This window comes from Molossus molossus, unplaced genomic scaffold (genome assembly GCF_014108415.1).
Source record: "Molossus molossus isolate mMolMol1 unplaced genomic scaffold, mMolMol1.p scaffold_m16_p_22, whole genome shotgun sequence".
In the NCBI taxonomy this organism is placed as follows: domain Eukaryota; kingdom Metazoa; phylum Chordata; class Mammalia; order Chiroptera; family Molossidae; genus Molossus; species Molossus molossus.
The window spans coordinates 19,826,471-19,846,247 of NW_023425358.1; the positions used below are offsets into that span (position 1 = coordinate 19,826,471).

At 41.3% G+C, this 19,777-nt stretch overlaps 1 protein-coding gene across 1 annotated transcript in view; it reads right to left on the minus strand.

Moving 5' to 3' along the window:
• Positions 1–19,550, minus strand: part of SFI1 (SFI1 centrin binding protein) — a 69,207-nt gene extending 49,657 nt beyond the window's left edge. Inside the window, exons 1-6 of the mRNA XM_036277282.1 lie at positions 19,424–19,550; positions 17,360–17,487; positions 11,032–11,193; positions 9,126–9,197; positions 2,848–2,958; positions 1,391–1,485 (exon numbers count right to left, since the gene is read on the minus strand). Coding sequence (XP_036133175.1) covers positions 1,391–1,485; positions 2,848–2,958; positions 9,126–9,197; positions 11,032–11,193; positions 17,360–17,382 — 463 coding nt within the window. The 5' untranslated portion in view covers positions 17,383–17,487; positions 19,424–19,550. The remainder of the gene's footprint in view (positions 1–1,390; positions 1,486–2,847; positions 2,959–9,125; positions 9,198–11,031; positions 11,194–17,359; positions 17,488–19,423) is intronic.
• Between the last annotated feature and the right edge of the window lie 227 nt (positions 19,551–19,777).

Consider the following 19,777-nt stretch of genomic DNA (forward strand, 5'->3'; position numbering starts at 1 on the left):
CTGATAAAATTGATAAAGTTCTCACCAGACTGACCAAAACTAAAAAGCTAAAAACACATATTACCAATATCAGGAATGAAAGAGGTGCTATTGTTACAGACCCTGCAACATTAAAATTATAATAATGAAATACTTCAAATGACTCTATGCTCATAAATTTGACAACATATATTTAAAATGGATCAATTCCTTGTAAGACACAAACTACCAAAACTCATTCAACAAGCTGAAATCGATAACCTAAGTAGTCTTATATCTATTTAAAAACTTGAATTCAAAGTTTAAAACTCTCCAACAAAAAAAACTCCAGTCCCTGTTGATTTCACTGGAGAGTATTACCAAACATTTAAGGAAGAAATAATACTAATTCTACAAATCTCTTCAGAAAATATAAGAGGATAAAATATTTCCCAACTCTTTCTGTGAGGGTCTTACCTTGAAACAGAAACAGACAAAGACATTAAACAAAAAAAAACTATAGACCAATATTCCCCATAAACATAGATGCAAAAATCCCCAACAAAATATTAACAAATTTAACCCAGCAATATAGTGGTGCTAATCTAAGGAATGTATGGCTGGTTCAAAATTCAAAAATCACTCTATATAATTCAACATATTAATGAACTGAAAAAGAAAGTCACATAATCATCTCAAAAATACAGAAAAATGATATGAAAAAATTGAATATCTATTAATGATAAAAATGCTCAGAAAACTAGGAACAGAAGAGAACTTCCTTAACCTGATAAAAGACAACTACAAATAACCTATAGCTAACACCATACTTAATGGTTCAAGACCAAATGCCTTTCCCTTAAGATCAGGAATAAGGCAAGGATGTCCACTCCCACAACTCCTATTCAGTGTCATACTAGAAGCCCTAGCCTATGCAATAAAAACATTTTTGGAAAGGAATAAAGCTGTCTCTGTTCAAAGATGACTGTCTGTAGAGAAAATCCTATGGAATCTATATAAAAGCTCCTAGAACTAAAAAATTAGTTTAGCAAGGTTGCAGTCTATACGAGATCCATATGTAAAACCACAGAACTTTTAGGAGAAAATCTTTGTGACTTTGGGTTAGGGTTCTTACATAAGCTATCAGAAACACAATCCATAAAACAAAAATTGATAAATTGCACTTCGTCATAATTAAAAACTTTTGCTTTGCAAAATACAGTTAAGAGAATGAAAAGACAAGCCCCAACTGGGAGAAAATATTTGCAAATGGGGAAAGCCATGCATGGGTATAGGCAGAAGGTATATGGGTAATCGCTATACCGTATCCTCAATTTTGCTGTGAATCTAAAACTGCTCCTAAAAAATAGTCTTAATAAAGAATAAAAGTCAATCTGGGCATTTTCTTTACACATGCACTTCTGTTTCTCACCATGATCCTGGGCTCTGATGTACTTGTTCCTCATGTCCTGCTGCTGATGCACATAGGTCTTCCAGGTCTGGAACATCAGGTTGTACAAGTAATATCTGAGGAGCCAAAAAAGCAAATGGCATTTCTTTTTTTATCCTCACCCGAGGACACTTTTCCATTCTTTACTCAGGTAGAGCGGGAAGGAGAGAGGAAGAGAGAGAAACATCGATGTGAAAGGGACACATCGAGTGGCCACCACCCACACGACCCAACCAGGGCCGGGGACAAACTGCAGCCAAGGTACATGCCCTTAGCGGGAACCGAACCCGGGTCTCTGTGGACCGCAGGCATTTCTTTAAAACAAACAATTCCTAATCCGATATACCTGGTCTGTACTCAAGGGAAATAACTATGAACATTTCCAATACAAAAAAAGCCATATCTACATCGTAAACTAAAATTTTATTCCCTACAATCACAGTGAAACCTATTGTCCTTGATGGAGTGTTGTTTTCCACACCTTATAGTGTCACTCAAGGAAAAAAGGCTTGACTTTTCTAAGAATAACTTCACCTTCAGCATCCACAAAGCCATGAAGTTTGGAATGATAGTCATATATTAATCACCTTAATATCTACAGTATGCAAAACATTACTTCTCCTCTGCACTAAAACATGGTCAATGACACATTTTTATTTTTATTTTCCTTCTCAATACATACTCTAGACACATTTAGGTTGTCAGTCCCTCCATATTTTCACTACCCCCTTTCCTTAGACTTGATTTCATACTCTACCAGCTTACTAGAATTATTCAATATATCTATCTAAATAAAGAAGTGATTAAAATGAAAGTGAACACAATTTTAAACAATGTGTAAGATTTATGGGGCATTTATTTTTCTCCTATAATCAGTATAAACTAAAAACAACTTATATTAAAGAAGAGAATATTCTTCTCAGAATTAGAAATTATATATAAATGAAAGTCAAGGAGAAAACCCTATTCGAATCATTAGCATGACCAACACATATGGTTACTTGAATTAGAGGAGTGTCTCTATGTGTGCGTGCTCATGTGCACATGTCTTTGGGGTTAATACTGCTTACCCTAAAATAATTTGAAGAAAAATAGAAAATGAGCCCGGCTGATGTGGCTCAGTGGTTGAGCATTGAACCATGCACCTAGAGGTTGTCGGTTTGATTCCCAGTCAGGGCACATGCCCAGGTTCTGGGCCTGATTCCCAGTGGAGGGCCTGCAGGAGGCTGCCAATCAATGTTCTCTCTCATAGATGTTTCTCTCGCTCTCTCCTCCACTCCCTTCCTCTCTCTCTCTAACATCAACAAAAAAATAAAAAATAATAAAAAAAGAAAAATAGAAAACGATTCAGAACTTTTCTCTACTTGACCATGAACATGCCAAGTAATTATTTGATAATGTGTATCAGTAAACCTGAAGTAACATAAATGAAATCTGACCTGTAGTGACAGTCAGCTCGAACACAGAGTTTCCACTCTCGATGGAAAACCCACCACTCTTCTTTCCATTCTTCAAAGACCTTCCGTAGTATTCTTTGCTTATAGTAAAACCTAGGGCAAGGGAAAACATCAGGGATACATGATAATATTGGAGTTGATACCTATTCCCAAATTACAATTTCATATTACCATTGTTTTCTCAGAATATGGCTCATTATGTCATAACACCAAAGTAGATTAAAAATAGACATATTTAGGACTTCTGGTCAAGATGGCGGCGTAGGTAAACGCGGTATCGCGTCCTCCCACAACCACATCAAAGTTACAACTAAACTACAGAACAACCATCATTCAAAACCGCCTGAAATCGAGCTGAATGGAAGTCCTACAACTACAGAATTAAAGCAACAGCTACAACCAGACTGGTAGGAGGGGCGGAGGCGCGACGGGCTGGTTCCACACCCAAGTGTGGAGGATGAAAATCAGGAGGCTACCTCGGCTGGGAAGGTCCTTCCTGAGGAATGAGGGGTCCCCGTCCCACACCAGGTGCCCCGCTCAGTGTTCCAGTGCCAGGAAGAGAATCCCCATAACTTCTGGCTGGAAAAACCAGCGGGAACTGAGGCTCAGGGAAGCTGAAGCGGCTGGAGCCCCAGGCAGCTCCTTAAAGGGCCTGCGCGCGAACTTATCGGACTCTCTCCCTCTAAGCTCGGAGGGGAGGCAGCTCAAGGGGCACCAGAGACATACAGGGAAGAACTGAGCTGTTTGGCACTGGAGCGAGGGCTGGAGAGGGGGCTTTCTCCAGGACAAACATGCTGTCAGAGGACTTTTGTTCCTTTGGTGAGCCCTTCCCTGGGGCGGCAGACAGAGGCCATATCTGGGACTCCAGCAACGTGGCTCACACTGGTAGCCCCGCCCTGGTGACTCCCTGAGGCCCCACCCCGCCCCACCCAACTTTCAGGCCCACCCAAGCTGTTGCCACTTGTTTAACCATAGGATTGGCCTGTCTTAAATCCTGCTTCAGGTTTTTCCTAAATTCTTTCAAACAAGCAGCATCTGGTCTCAGCTAGCCCCATACCTCTCATTAAGTAATACACTGAAACAAACCCAGGGAGGCAGCCAAAATGAGGAGACAAAGAAACAGGTTCCAAATGAAAGAACAGAACAAAACCCCAAGAAAAGGACTAAGCGAAATGGAGATAAGCAACCTAACAGATGCTGAGTTCAAAATACTGCTTATAAGGATGCTCAATGAACTTAGTGAGAACCTCAGTGAACTTAGTGAGGGCCTCAAGAGCATGAAAAAGGACCAGTCAGAAATCATGGATGCACAGTTAGAATTGAGGGAGGCATTAACTGAAATAAAGAATAATTTACACAGCTTCAATAATAGAGTACGTAAATCCAAGGAGCAAACCATCAATTTGGAATATAAGGAAGCAAAAAATGCCCAACCAGTACAGCAAAAAGAAAAAGAATCCAAAAAAATGAGGATAGTATAAGGAGCCTCTGGGACAACTTCAAGCGTGCCAACATTCACATCTTGGGGGTGCCAGAAGGAGAAGAGCGAGAACAAGAAATAGAAAACCTGTTTGAAACAATAATGGCAGAAAACTTTCCTAACTTGGTGAAGGAAACAGACATACAAGTCCAGGAAGCACAGAGTCCCAAACAAGATGAACCCCAAGAGGCCCACACCAAGACACATTATCATCAAAATGCAAAAGGTTCAAGACAAAGAGAGAATCTTAAAAGCAGCAAGAGAAAGGCTGCTAGTTACCTACAAGGGAGTTCAGCTGATTTCTCAAAAGAAACTTTTGCAGGCCAGAAGGGAGTGGCAAGAAATATTCAGAATGATGAAAAGCAAGAACCTACAACCAAGATTACTCTATCCTGCAAAGCTGTCATTTAGAATCAATGGCCATATAAAGACTTTTCCAGACAAGAAAAAGCTACAGGAGTTCATCACCACCAAACCGTTATTATATGAAATGATGAAGGGTCTTTTTGAAAAGATAAAATATATGAACAAACAAAATGGCAATGAATACGTATCTATTGACAATGGAATCTACAAACAAAATGAACAGACAGAACAGAAACATTCTCATAGATACAGAGAACATTTTGTTGGTTGTCAGATGGGAGGGGGGTTGGGGGAATGGGTGAAAAAGGTGAAGGGATTAAGAAGTACAAATTCGCCCTGGCCAGTTTGGCTCAGCGGTTAGAGCGTCGGCCTGCGGTCCGGAGAGACCCGGGTTCGGTTTCCGCTAAGGGCACGTACTTCGGTTGCAGTTTGTCCCCGGCCCTGGTTGGTCGTGCGGGTGGCAACCATTCGATGTGTCCCTTCACGTTGATGTTTCTCACTCTCTCTCCCTTCCTCTCTCTCCCTCCCACTCTATCTGTACAAAAAATGGAAAAATATCCTCGGGTGAGGATTTAAAAAAAAAAAAAAAAAGAAGAAGTACAAATTCATTGCTAGACTGACAAACCTCAAAGGGAAAGGGGTTGGGGGGGTGGGAAGAAATAAACCAAAGAACTTATATGCATAACCAATGGACACAGACAATAGTGTGGGAAAAGGTGGGAGGGGGGCGGGAGTGGGGAGGAGGGGGTCAATGGGGGAAAAATGTAGAACATCTGTAATATATTTTATTTTATTTATTTATTTATTTTTTATCCTCACCCGAGGACATTTTTCCATTTTTTGCACAGACAGAGTGGGAGGGAGAGAGAGGAAGAGAGAAAGAGAGAAACATCGATGTGAAAGGGACACATCGAGTGGCTGCCACCCGCACGACCAACTAGGGCCGGGGACAAACTGCAACCGAGGTACATGCCCTTAGCGGGAACCAAACCCGGGTCTCTCCGGACCGCAGGCGGACGCTCTAACCGCTGAGCCAAACCGGCCAGGGCTGTAATATATTTTACATTCAACAATAAAGATTTAAAAAAACAAATATTCTCACTCTCTCATTTTATAATTTGAGAAACGGAGGCCCAGCGCCATAACTTATCCCCAGATCAAACAATTAGCTTGGGTTAGAACCAAAATTCAGGTCTCCTAAATTCCAGTCCAATATTCTTTCCCCTATACCCAGCCACCACTAAAGAGCAAAAAAAGGAAAAAAATAAAGTAAAGCAAATATCAGTCAATGATTAACCCAACACTCACTGCCAAGACTGCTTCTTCATGGGCATCCATTACAGAAGCTGGGAAAGAAAAATGGCCAGTGACATAGCTCTGGCCAAGGATGCAGAAGCAGAACGAAGCTGGGGGTTTCCAGGAACATTCTGCTTTCCTGATAAAGACACAGGGAGCTGAAACCACCCTTCCCCCTCCTTCCTGTGTAAAGCTAGAACAGTCATCTTGCAATTATGCAGTGTCACCTCTGAGAGCAGAGAACCAACATGCTAAGGATGGTGAACCAGAAAGGTATTAGAAGGCTGAGTCTTTGATGGCATCACTGAATAGCTGAACCAATACCAACTTCCAGAATGCTTCTGAGAAAAAAGTATATGACAATTTGTTTAAGCCACTGCCAAACTTTCTTGAGTCAAATGCATTCCTAACTACTTGGAATATAAATCTGTATTATTTGAAAAGAGATTTCCAGTTAAATATGGGTCAAATATAAGTTAAATAAAATTAAATAGAAAAAAGATTTAGGGCCCTGGCTCAGCGGTTAGAGTGTTGGCCTGTGGTCTGAAGAGGCCCAGGTTCGGTTTCCGCTGAGGGCATGTACCTCGGTTGCAGTTAGTCCCTGGCCCTGGTTGGGTGGTGTGGGTGGCGGCCGCTCGACGTATCCCTTTCACATCGATGTTTCTCTCTCTCTCTCTTCCTTTCTCTCCCTCCAGATCTATCTGAATAAAAAATGGAAGGATGTCCTCGAGTGAGGATAAAAAAAAAAATTTAAAAAGATTTAGGGAAGATGGTGGAGGTGGCAATGTTTTTTGATCTCTGAATCCCATAAAACACACAGAACTGCCATGTAGCAAAACCAAAAACTCGTGTCAATTACAACAAAACTAGGTGATGAGATACCTCATGAATCCAAAATACACGCAGATGAGGACAAACCACTCACAGTCAAAACACCTGCAAGGTATTAACATTTGTACAGAAAAAAAAAAAAAGAAGCAATGAGATGGCATGTAAAGAATGTAATAAAAGTTACATAAGCCCTGCTGGTGTGGCTCAGTGGTTGAACCGATGCACCAAGAGGTCACAGTTCAATTCCCGGTCAGGGCACATGCCCAAGTTGTGGGCCAAATCCCCAGTGGGGGGCATGCAGGAGGTGGTCAATCAATGTTCTCTCTCATCAATGTTTCTATCTTCCTCTCCCTCTCCATTTCTCTCTCTCTAAAATCAATAAAGAAAATAAATAAATAAAAGTTATATGAATGTGGTTTCTCCCTCTCTCTCAACAAACTAGTGCAAATTTCTTCTTCCTTCTTCACAAGTTCATGGATAGAAGATCCATTCTTATGGTATATCCTAGCAACCTCAGCGTATTTCTTTTTTTCCTTATTAAGTTGCTAACTTTCACCTTTTCATTTAAAGAAAGCACTTAATGGCTTCTCTTTGGTATATCCAATCAGCCAGCATCACTACTCTTGTACTTTGGGGCCAGTATTAAGTAAAATAAGGGTGACTTGAACACAAACACTCTAATACCACAACGGTTGTTGATCCAATAACAGACAGCCACCAAGCGACTAACAGGATGGGCAACATATATCACATGGACACTCTGGGCAAGGAAATGATTCACATTCTGGGTAGGATAGAGGGGGGACAGTGCAAGGTTTCATCACACTACTCCAAATGGTATGCAATTTAAAACATAAATTGGCCCTGGCCGGTATGGCTCAGCGGTAAGAGCATCAGCCCGCAGACTAATGAGTTGAGGGTTCGATTCCGGTCAAGGGCACATACCTCCTTTGCAGTTCATCCCTGGCCCTGGTCGGGGTCATGCAGGAGGCAACCAGTTGATGTGTCCCTCTCACATCAACAGTTCTCTCTCTCTCCCCCACCCCAATCTGAACAAAGATGGAAAAAAGTCCTCGTGTGAGGATTAAAAAAATAAATAAAATGAACTAAAAAAAGCTTACATTCTCAGTGGTTGCCAATTCTACCTCTAAAACATACCCTACATGGCCCCCTCTCTACATCCTCACTACTTGCTACACAATGTCCCTGACCCCAGTGGCTCCCCTTGCCAACCATTTTGGGCACTACAGCTAAAACTGTCTTTCTTTTTTTTTTATCCTCACTCGAGGACATTTTTCCATTTTTTTGCTCAGATAGAGTGGGCTCTAACCGCGGAGCCAAACCGGCCAGGGCTGAGTTTTAATTAAGACAGTTTTAGCGCCCTGGCCGGTTTGGCTCCGCAGTTAGAGCGTTGGCCTGCAGTCTCGAGAGACCCAGGTTCAGTTCTCGCTAAGGGCGTGTACCTCGGTTGCAGTTTGTCCCCGGCCCCGGTTGGGGTCGTGCGGGTGGCAGCCACTTGATGTGCCTCTTTCACATCGATGTTTCTCTCTCTCTCTGTCCCTCTCTCTCCCTCCCACTCTATTTGAGGAAAAAATGGAAAAATGTCCTCGAGTGAGGATTAAAAAAAAAAAAAAGAAAAAAATTTTTAAAAAAACAAACAAGGCCCTGGCCAGTTTGGCTCAGCGGTTAGAGCGTCGGCCTGCGGTCTGGAGAGACCCGGGTTCGGTTCCCGCTAAGGGCACGTACTTCGGTTGCAGTTTGTCCCCGGCCCTGGTTGGTTGTGCGGGTGGCAGCCACTCGATGTGTCCCTTCACGTCGATGTTTCTGTCTGTCTCTCCCTTCCTCTCTCTCCCTCCCACTCTATCTGTACAAAAAATGGAAAAATATCCTCGGGTGAGGATAAAAAAAAAACAAAAACTTCAAAGCAGTAAGCGGTAGCTTATACAAAGTGAAGCTGTGGCACAGACTGTCTTGACTAAAATTTCATTCCCATTGCCAGTGCCAACTTTTCCCCTACATCAAGTCAATTTATCGGTCTTGCCAGTGCCCTTAAAGAGCTTTTTTTCTAGAGGCCATTAGCTGTCCTGGTTTACTTTATGATTCCTTCATACACTCATTCAGTCAAACTAATATGTGTTAAATTACCATTTTATTATATGCCTGCCAGAGGCTGGGGGAAGAACAGGGAAGGAATGTTATACATAATAAGGTTATAAATGGGCTTAATTTAAAAAAAAAAAATACAGAATGAATTCAGCAGAAGCCTGCTGTTCTGAGCTAATACTACCTGGCTTTAGAAGGAAATACTCTTCCAAAAGTTTTCCGAATCCACAAATACAAGAACTTCCTGGCCACACATCTAAAAGAAAAAGGATATACACATTTTAAAACTCCATTTGGCTCATTTCATAAGTTTTATGGAAAGGAGAGGGAAACTTTAAGGTCCCAGGGGGAGAGAGATGCTGGCATGAGTCAAAAGGTGAATCAGCCCTGGCCAGTTTGGCTCAGCGGTTAGAGCGTCGGCCTGCGGTCCGGAGAGACCCGGGTTCGGTTCCCACTAAGGGCACGTACCTCGGTTGCAGTTTGTCCCCGGCCCTGGTTGGTCGTGCGGGTGGCAGCCACTCGATGTGTCCCTTCACGTTGATGTTTCTCTCTCTCTCTCCCTTCCTCTCTCTCCCTCCCACTCTATCTGTACAAAAAATGGAAAAATGTCCTCAGGTGAGGATAAAAAAAACAAAACAAAAGGTGAATCATAGCTAATCGTGCATCAAGCAGAGCATAGGATGGGACAGATTTATAAAGTTAAATCAAGGAGATTATTTTTTTAAAAAATACTTTTAATATAAAGTATTTTGTCAAAGAAGACTTCAGAGTTGAGGAAAAGGAAGTGCATAATAATGCTTTTGTTTATATTATTCTTCCTTCCTAAAATGCCTGGCAAATGCCCACTTACCCATCAAGGCTCATCTTCAATGCTTGCTCCTATATATAGCCTTCCTGGACCTTCCCCAACCCAGAGTGAATAGCTTTGTACTCTCAGCACTCTGTTCTATTATGTAACACTATGACACCAAATCACAGTTGTTGGCTCTCAGGGTTCCTGTAGTTCCCTCTACCTTTTGAGCCCCTGAGAGCAGGGACTGTGTCTCACAGTATCCCCAGTACCTAGCATAGTCCTGGCACACACACAAAAAGTTGGTCTGTCTTGGCCAGTTAATCTCCAGGTTTGGTTTGGAATGCTCTTCTTCCTCCTACCCTTTGTCTGGTGTATTCTTACATTATCCTTCAGGACTTGGCTTAAACTTCGCTTCCTGCAGGAAGTCACTGCTGGCTACACTAGCATGGCTGTCCTTGCCACATGAGCCTATGAGCCACATCCTCTCCTTTCATTGCACTTATCACACTTTGTTGTTGTGACTTGTTTAACAGTCTGTCAAGTATACCTGATTTTAAGCTTTCATGAGGTCAAGGACCAGGAATGTCTTATTCACCCTGTATGCTCAGCATCTGGCACAATACCTGGCCAAATTGACACCTGATGAATTTTACTGAATGCATAAATGGATGATACCTTTGATGGACCTAATCAAGAATATAAAAAATGATCATTGCCCTGGCCAGTGTGGCTCATGGTTAGAACGTCGGCCCATGCACAAAAGGTCTCAGGTTTGATTCCTGATCAAAGACACGTACGTGGGTTGCAGGTACAATCCCCAGCCCCAGTCAGGGCGAGCTCTGGAGGCAACCAATCAATATGTCTCTCTCACATCGATTTTTTTTTTTTTCTCTCTCTCTCTCCACCCTCCGCCCTCCCTTTCACTCTCTCTTAAAAAAAAAAAAAAAAAAAAAATCAACAGAAAAAAGATCCTCCGCTGAGGATTATCAAAAAAGTAAATAATAAGAATTATCATTTTTCTTGGATCATGTTTAGACTTTTTCTGGAAGATTCTTTATAGTTTACACATTATGGGGTACAACTGGAGAACATGAATGAAAACACTCAATAACAGATTTTATGTCTGCAGAGTCCTACATATTACCTTTTCTTCTGAACATTCTGCCATAAAGAGCAGACATCAAGGTGTCCAACTAGTTAAGATAGGAGAATAAGAATCATCCCTCCATTTTAACCAAGAAGGGAGAACAATGGAAAAAAAAAATCACTGGAGACAGATGACCACTCACATGCTCACCTGATGCGCAATTCTCTTAATCGGCCCCTTTGGGTCCGAGCGTGACACTGCAATAGATGACTAGAACGAGGTATCTCACTCCGGATCCCAAAGAAAGTAGAAGACTTCTTGGACAATATCTTTGGAGAATAAGGTTTCTTAACTGCACCATCCCTAAAAGACCTTAAATTTGAGGAGTAAGGAATAGAATTACATTCTCTGCATGTGATATAAATACCTTTTAACATACAACTGAAATTAAATAAACTCATTGAGATAGACTGAAAATAACTATGCTTCAAGGACAATACCCTGGCTGGTTTAGCTCAGCAGTTGGAGCATTGGCCCATGGACCATAGGGTCTCAGGTTTGATTCCCAGTCAAGACCATGTACCCGGGTTGCAGGTGTGATCCCCAGCCCCAGTAAGGGTCATATGGGAGGAAACCAACCGATGTGTCTCTCTCACATCGATGTTTCTCCCTCTCTCTCTCTCCATTCTATTCTAACTGAAAAAGCAATGGGAAAACATCCTCGGGTGAGGACTTAAAAAAAAAGGACAATAAGCAACCCAATCTCTGACAGAAATACCTGCCAGCTACCGGAGGTGGGTATTGCTGAGCTGGCTCAAGGTAGAAACTACAGAGCTAGAGAGTATCTTGAAGTCAGTAGTCCTAACGTTTTAATGTGTCATTTTAAAGATAATCATTTATAAATTAGAAAGATTGTTTTATATAGAAAACAATCAGGATTGATTTTCAGATAATGTGACTTTTATATCAATATGAAACCACACACTTTTACTAAACACTAAATTAGACTTTTAATCCCATTGTAGAAATATTAAGAGATTACATTAGTGGGATGAACTCATGATTTTTTTTTTTTTAATCCTTACCCGAGGACATTTTTCGATATTTGTTCAGATAGAGTGGGAGGGGGGGAGAGAGAGAGAAACATCGACGTGAAAGGGACACATCAAGTTGTTGCCACCCACACGACCCAACTAGGGCCGGGGACAAACTGCAACCGAGGTATGCACCCTTAGTGGGAACCGAACCCGGGTCTCTCTGGACCGCAGGCCAACACTCTAACCACTGAACCAAACCGGCCAGGGCTGAACTCGTGATTTTTAAGAAATGCATGGCAGAGCTCTGCCTGCAGGAAATACTTAGAAGCAATGACATTCCAATAGCAATGAGCATACCTAGAGCTTAAATATTGTTTTATAAAGTATCATTCCCTACTAAAAGGAACCAGGGCTCCTTGGAGATATGATTTTCAGGTTTGAAAAAAAGGAAAATACGAGATGAGCCTGGAATATCTTTTTAGGTCAGAAAATAAAGAAGTGTTCAGAGAATGATGGGGACATGTCAAAAAGACACAGGAGCCAGGTTGAAAGAGCTCCCACCAGCCATATCTGGGACAATTTGAGCAGTAATAGGTGAAAAACCCACTGAATAAAGTAGAAATCTGTAAACCTGCACTGATATAAATAAATAAATGAGTAAATAAATACATGTGGGAGAATGGGAAGCTCTACTTTGCAGTAGAATGCCAACTAATAAACTTAGAAGGGAATTATAAAAGCATCATTTAAGAACCACCACAGTAATAATTGATTCATATAAGAATCATTGATAGATACAAAAAAAAGTAGGTGCTAGTTTGATGAGAAACAGGATATTAATGTATCTCCCCACAAAATACTTATTCATTACTTTATAGTGAAGAAACCTGGCAGATTACCAAGTGTTAACCAAGTAAATCTTAACCAAGTGTTAAAAAAGTTAACATCGAGCCCTGGCTGGTTTGCTTAGTGGTTAGAGCGTCGGCCCACAGACCAAAGAGTCCCAGGTTCTGGTCAAGGGCACGTACCTCAGTTGTAGTTCATTCCCAGCCCCAGTTGGGATCGTGCAGGAGGCAACCAATAAATGTGTCTCTCTCACATCGATGTCTCTCTCTCTCTCTCTCTTCCTCCCTCTCTCCCGCTCTGTCTAAAGATAAATGGGAAAATATCCTAGGGTGAGGACTTAAAAAAAAAAAGTTAACATTGAGCCCTGGCCAGTGTGGCTCAGAGGTTAGAGCATCCACCCTCGCACCAAAGGGTCTCAGGTTCAATTCCTGGTCAAAGGCACATACCTGGGTTGCAGGTTTGATCCCTGGCCCCAATTGGGGCGTGTGCAGCAGGCAACCAATCAATGCTTCACTCTCACATCAATGTTTCTCACCCCCCAACTCCACCCTTGCCACCTTCCACTCTCTGTAAAATTCAATGGAAAACACATCCTTGGGTGAGGATTAACCAAAAAAAAAAAGTTAACATTGATAGTAACAGGACCAAGTCAACATGATATGTCTCCTGATACTGATGTCCCAAGAGGAACACAGCATCCCTTTCACAACATTCCTGCCAAAAATGCATAAGCTGAATTTAATCATGAAGACATTGAACAAACCCAAATTGAAAAATAGATATAAAAGGTTAAGTGTTCTGAATTCTTCAAGATTGTTCAGATCATAAAAAATAAGACTGAAAAAGAGCTCCAAATTAAAGGGGACTAAAAAGAAAAAAAAGAAAAATACAATGTGTGATTCTGGACCAGAAAGGATAGGAATAAAAAAGAAAATTTTATTATATTTTGTTGTTTTCTGTCTGCTATAAACAGTATTTTGGGGACAACTGGCCGCAACTTACTCTCAAATGGTGTAGTAATTATGTTCTACAAAGTCAAATAAACACTGAATTAGCGCCCTGGCCAGTTTGGCTCAGTGGTTAGATCATCGGCCCACGGACCTTGAGTGTCCCAGCTTCGGTTCCCACTAAGGGCACATACCTTGGTTGCAATTTGTCCCCAGCCCCAGTTGGGGTCATGTGAGTGGCAACCAGTCGATGTGTCTCCCTCACATCGATGTTTCTCTCTCTCTCTTCCCTCCTCTCTCTCTCCCACTCTATCTGAGATAAATGTAAAACAACAACAACAACAACAAAAACACTGAATTAGTGTATATATTGAACCACTGTCCTTAGGGGAAATACATGGTTAGGATGGTTATGTTCCTGTGAGTCTTTGAAACATTTTCTTTTTTGTTTGTTATTATAATGAATATATTTTTTATTGATTTTATTTTTTAGAGAAAGGGTGAGGGAGAGAGAAATATCCATGTGAGAGCAAAATATCAATTGGCTGCCTCCTACACACCCCCTACAGGGAATCAAGCCTGAAACTTAAACATGTGCCCTGACTGGGAATTGAACCAGCAACCTTCCGGTGCACAGGACGACACCTAAACAACTGAGCCATAACGGCAAGGGCTCAAAAACATTTTCATCAATCAATCAACACATAACCTTGTTTTATGTGTACTTCTGTTTAAAGACACCTTATTTAGTACATATAGTGTGATTCATTAACATTAAATTCATGGCCAACAGCACTATAACTCATGCCTGAACAAAGCTTACCTAACATACTTATTTTCTCCATAAGATACATCACGACGTTCTTGCACTTAGAAACACTAGACAGCACTTCAGCACTGTGCCTGGGGCCATTTTAAACACCAAAATCATCAATGAAAAGCACAAAACTGTGAAAACATGGCCCTACATGGGCTGCAAAAAAAGGACACTTGTTTACAGTATAAGAGCTGAAACAAGAAGGCAGAACACTGCCTTGTTTGACTTCAACTGGGAACATGTGCACTGGATGACTAAAATTTTTTGCCCCTCTGCTCATGCCCACAAATGACATGAAGATGCCAAGAGAGAGACAGAGACTGACAGACAAATGTGGTAAAATGTTAATAATAGGAGAATCTGGAAGAAAGGTATATAGTTCTTTGTCCTATGCTTGCGACTTTTTCTTAAACTTGAAATTATTTCAAAATAAAAGATTAACAAAAATTTCCAAAATAAATAAGGCTTTCATTCCACTCATCCCCAGTCGGGGTGCATATGGGAGGTAATTGATAAATGTTTCTCTCTCACGTTGAGTTTGTTTCTCTCTCTCTCTCTCTCTATCTCTCTCTCTCTCTCTCTCCCTCCCTCACTCCCTCTCTTCCTCTCTCTCTCTAAAAATCAATAAAAACATTTTTTAAAAAAGAAAAGGAAAAGAAATATACTGAAATGAATTCTGGAGTAAGAAAAGCATTTCATGGGATGAAGGAACCAGGTCCAAAATGAAAAGGCTAGAAGCTTGCATTTTAACACTCAGTATACATTTCCAGATAAAAATGACGAAAACTCCTATCCAGAGATTTTCATGGTTATTTTCATTGTACTCATATGATTTAAAATGTCTACAAGAACTGAAGCCCCTTTATTCCAGTCAACATACAGGACTTTAGACATTTTGTTTGCTAGGGATTTCTTTTTTTAACACTCACAAGACAAAATTTAAAAACAAAAGATTTCTCTAGAAAGCATTTTTAGCATAATGAATATGTTTTTTTTTTTTTTTTCAGTGTCTATAGTCCCCTCTGCTCTTGATAATCTTTATAGAAAAGTCTCAATGACTCAGGAATTCTCGGTGTCACAGTGCTCAAGGCTTGAGTAAAATGTTTTCTCCTAATGCAGTTGGCTTGAATGTCTTCTTCCGGTGCCACAAGGGCTGCCTCTCTACAGACAGCTATGATCTCCGCTCTGAATGCGTCTGTTTGGAGGATGAATTAATCCAGATCAATATCCAGACTGATTGGCATAGAGTGAAACTGCAGGTTAAATATTTCCCTCCTTGCCCTGGCCGGTTTGGCTCAGCGGTTAGAGCGTCAGCCTGTGGTCCACAGAGACCCAGGTTCGGTTCCCGCTAAGGGCACGTACCTTGGCTGCAGTTTGTCCCCGGCCCTGGTTGGGTCGTGCGGGTGGCGGCCACTCGATGTGTCCCTTTCACATCAATGTTTCTCTCTCTCTCTCTCTTCCTCTCTCTCCCTCCCCCTCTATGTGAATAAAAAATGGAAAAATGTCCTCAGGTGATAAAAAAATATATATATATTTCCCTCCTTGTTGCTGCATCTGGTAAATAGACAATTCTATTGATTCTTCCAGGCCACATCATGATCTTGTTTGTCCTATCTGGGCAATTATCAGCTGCCTAAATCATCACATCCTTTAACTGTTCAATGCCATCCATTTCTGTTGGGAGCCAAGCCAAAACACGGTCAGCTATATTCCTAGCATCTGAAGAACTGCCCTGTTCAACCACTAAGGCATCCAGTTCATCAAAGAAAATGGGGGAAGGAGCCACCACTCTTACTCTTGCTTTTCAGAAGATCCCTCTAACTGCTCTTTCAGATTCACCAACATCTTCATTCTTCAATTCAGGCCCGTTTATGGCTAGAAAATTCTATCCACTCTCACTGGCCAAAGCCTTTGCAATCATTGTTTTTAGAGCATCCAAGCGGCCCATGGAGAACTCCTTCAGGTGGCTGAAGACCCATTCAAGTGAAAGACTCTAGACTCTGTTTAAAGGGCCATTCCATAGCCTGTTTCAATTTTGGTTTCATATTTTCCAGTCTTCTCATATCTGATCACTATTCAGTTGGGACATCAATTGCAACCTCCCTCATGGCACTGGGCCTGATTTAATTCATCCCCTGCAACAAATCATTCAGAGTAATTTTTACCAACCCAGCCACCTTGCTGTCAGGGAGTTTAGGCTGTTTCTTCAGGACTCTCCACAGGCACAGAGTCCTGTCACACTGTAGTGTTTCCCTGTGCACTGTGGGCTCTAAGAGAATATAGTACAGTCTGTCTTACACACTGGGGTAGCCCCAGAACCCAGTGCAGGGCCTGGGGCTCAATAATTGAATCAAAATAAAAATTTTAATGATAGATATTGCCACACATGCAAAATGGTTTTTTGTGTTTTTTTTTTAATTAATCCTCACCGGAGGACATTTTTCCATTTTTTGTTCAGGTAGAGTGGGAGGGAGAGAGAGGAACAGAGGGAGAGAGAGAAACATCGATGCGAAAGGAACACATCGAGTGGCTGCCACCTGCACGACCGACCAGGGCCGGGGACAAACTGCAACCGAGGTACGCGCCCTTAGCGGGAACCGAACCCGGGTCTCTCAGGACCGCAGGCCGACGCTCTAACCACTGAGCAAACCGGCCAGGGCGCAAAATGGTTTTTGACTGTAACGTAAGGTATGTGCATTGTACTTTATACTTTGGATGAGAAACCCAAAAATCAATAACAAAATATCCTTATCCAAACTTCCTATTTCACCACTTATGATTTAGGAAAAACTTTTAAAAAAATTATTGGTTATTTTCACACAAAAAATATTTACAGGATTTTATATGAGCCATAATTTCAGTTATCTTTTTTGTCAAGTCCCATCACTCACCTGGACTCAACCTTCCTCTCCATTCCCCACTTAATCTCTTATTGATGGAAATTCAACCAGTGGCTTGATAATGAACTTCTTAGTGAACAGATTCTTCATAAATCAAAGCGTTTTATCTTCTCTTCTAACTACAAGAGAAATGGGAATTAAAGAGAAAGTAAATTATCTGAAGCCCCTTAGGAGCCACATTTCTGAACAGGTACATGCCAGCTCCTACTCTCCTGCCCCTCCTTCTTAACATTTAGTGAACATGCAAGGTCTTGATTTGAAATATTTTTAGCTGCATTTTTTTTTTTCTTTTTCTTTTTGGTATGCGCCCCTAGCGGGAACTGAACCCAGGACTCTCTGGTCCACAGGCCGACACTCCAACCGCTGAGCCAAACTGGCCAGGGCATTAAGGGCATTTTTTAAAAGTTACTTTCTAAAAAAGGAAACTAGGAGAGTGAACCACGTTCAAATGGTTATGATTGGTCCATTCTTCCTGTCCAGATATTGCTCCAAGACCTTCAACTTCCCTTCATAAGAGCACCAATAGAGACCAAAACTTCTTTTTTTCCCTCAAGATTACTTGATTGTCAATGTTACCTATAAGAATCTTCAGGCAGATGGTGGTTGTTGTTTTTTAAATCCTCACCCAAGGATCAGTATTTTTAGTTTAGAGAGAAGGGAAAGGAGGGAGATAGATGGATGACAGAGAACATCGATTGGTTGGCTGCCTTCTGTACACCCCCCAAGAGGGGACTGAACCCACAACCCAGGTATGTGACCTGACTGGGATTTGGGAATGAAACCTACAACCCACATTCCAACCAGGCCACAGTGGCCAGGGCTTCAGGCAGTTCTGATCAGTAGTAGAGTACTGTGTACAGTTTTCACTTTCATTTAGAGATAATTTCTACCAATAATATTATGAACTGAATAAATAACATGGCTTTTATTTCTCAGGGAAAAGAATAGCAATGTTGTAGGCTGAGTTGTGTCCCTGAAAAAGATAAGTGGAAGTCTTAACGCCTAGTACCCATAAATGTGATCTTATTTGGAAGCAGAGTCCTTTTTTGTTTGTTTGCTAATCCTCACCAAAGGATATTTTTTCCATTGATTTTTTTTTTTTTTTTTTTAGAGTGAAAGGAAGGGAGTGGGAGAGAGAGGGAGAGGGAGAGATGTGAGAGAGACAGATGGATTTGCTGCCTCTTACACAAGAATCTGCAACCCAGGTACCAGGAATCAAGCCTGAGACCCTTTGGGGTGCAGGCAGACGCTGGAAACACTGAGCCACACTGGCCAGGGCTGGAAGCACAGTCTTTTGCAGAAGTAATTAAGATGTAAATTGAGGACATACTGGAATAGGGTGGGCCCTTAATCCAATATGATTATTATCTTTACAAAAAGAGAAGAGACACAGGGACAGAGATACAGAGAGGAGAATGTCAGGTGAAGACCCAGACAGACACAGACACAGACACAGAGGAAGAACTGCATATGCTGATGAAGAGAAAGACTGGAGGGGTATGTCTGCAAGCCAAGGAACATCAAGGACTACTGGTAATACTAGAAGTTCAGAGAAAGGCATGGAAAAGATTCTCTACCAGAACCTTCAGAAAGAGGACAGCACTGTCAACTTCTTGATTTCAGACTTCTAGCCTCTAGAACTTCATAAATTTCTGTTGTTTTAAGCCATTTAGTTTGTGGTATTTTGTTACAGCAGCCTTTGGAAACTAACATAAGTACTAAGACAAAGGAATAAGATTTAAGTACACAGTGAAGGAAAGCTAACAGGGTAGACAAGTCCCATGCTGAGCAACTGTGTAACTGTGGTGCATTCATAATAAGACATTCATTCTAAAAGGTTAACATCATCCTTTATAATCAAGATCACATATTTCAATGATAACCGGACAAGGAATTAACCAGAAAAGAGAGTTTAAATATACAAATTAATAGTTCTCACTGAGATCAAACCTATGTCCTAGTCTTTTTTTTTATCCTAGCACAAGGATATATTTATTGATTTTACAGAGAGAGGAAGGGAGAGAGAAACATCTATCTGTTGCCTCTCATACATACCCCAACCGGGAATTGAACCCACATGGTACATGGGACGACACTCCAACCAACTGAGCCACCCAGCCAGGGTTGTCCTAGTCTTTCCTGGTATCACACTCCAACGCAAAAAGGTCACCATTAGTGACTATTTCTGTAAATAAATTAAATGGAAGAATGATTCAAATAGGGATTTTTGATAAAAAATACTGCCATAATAAATGGGTCATTTCCTTGAGTTTATGTCTTGTTATAATGATTCTAAGGAATGTGATCTGTGGTCAAAGACTCCTTTTTGCTATACAGTCTGTGCCAACATTCTAACTATATGTACATACCTGCCTCTCCTACTAGAGTACAAATTCCATGAAAACAGAA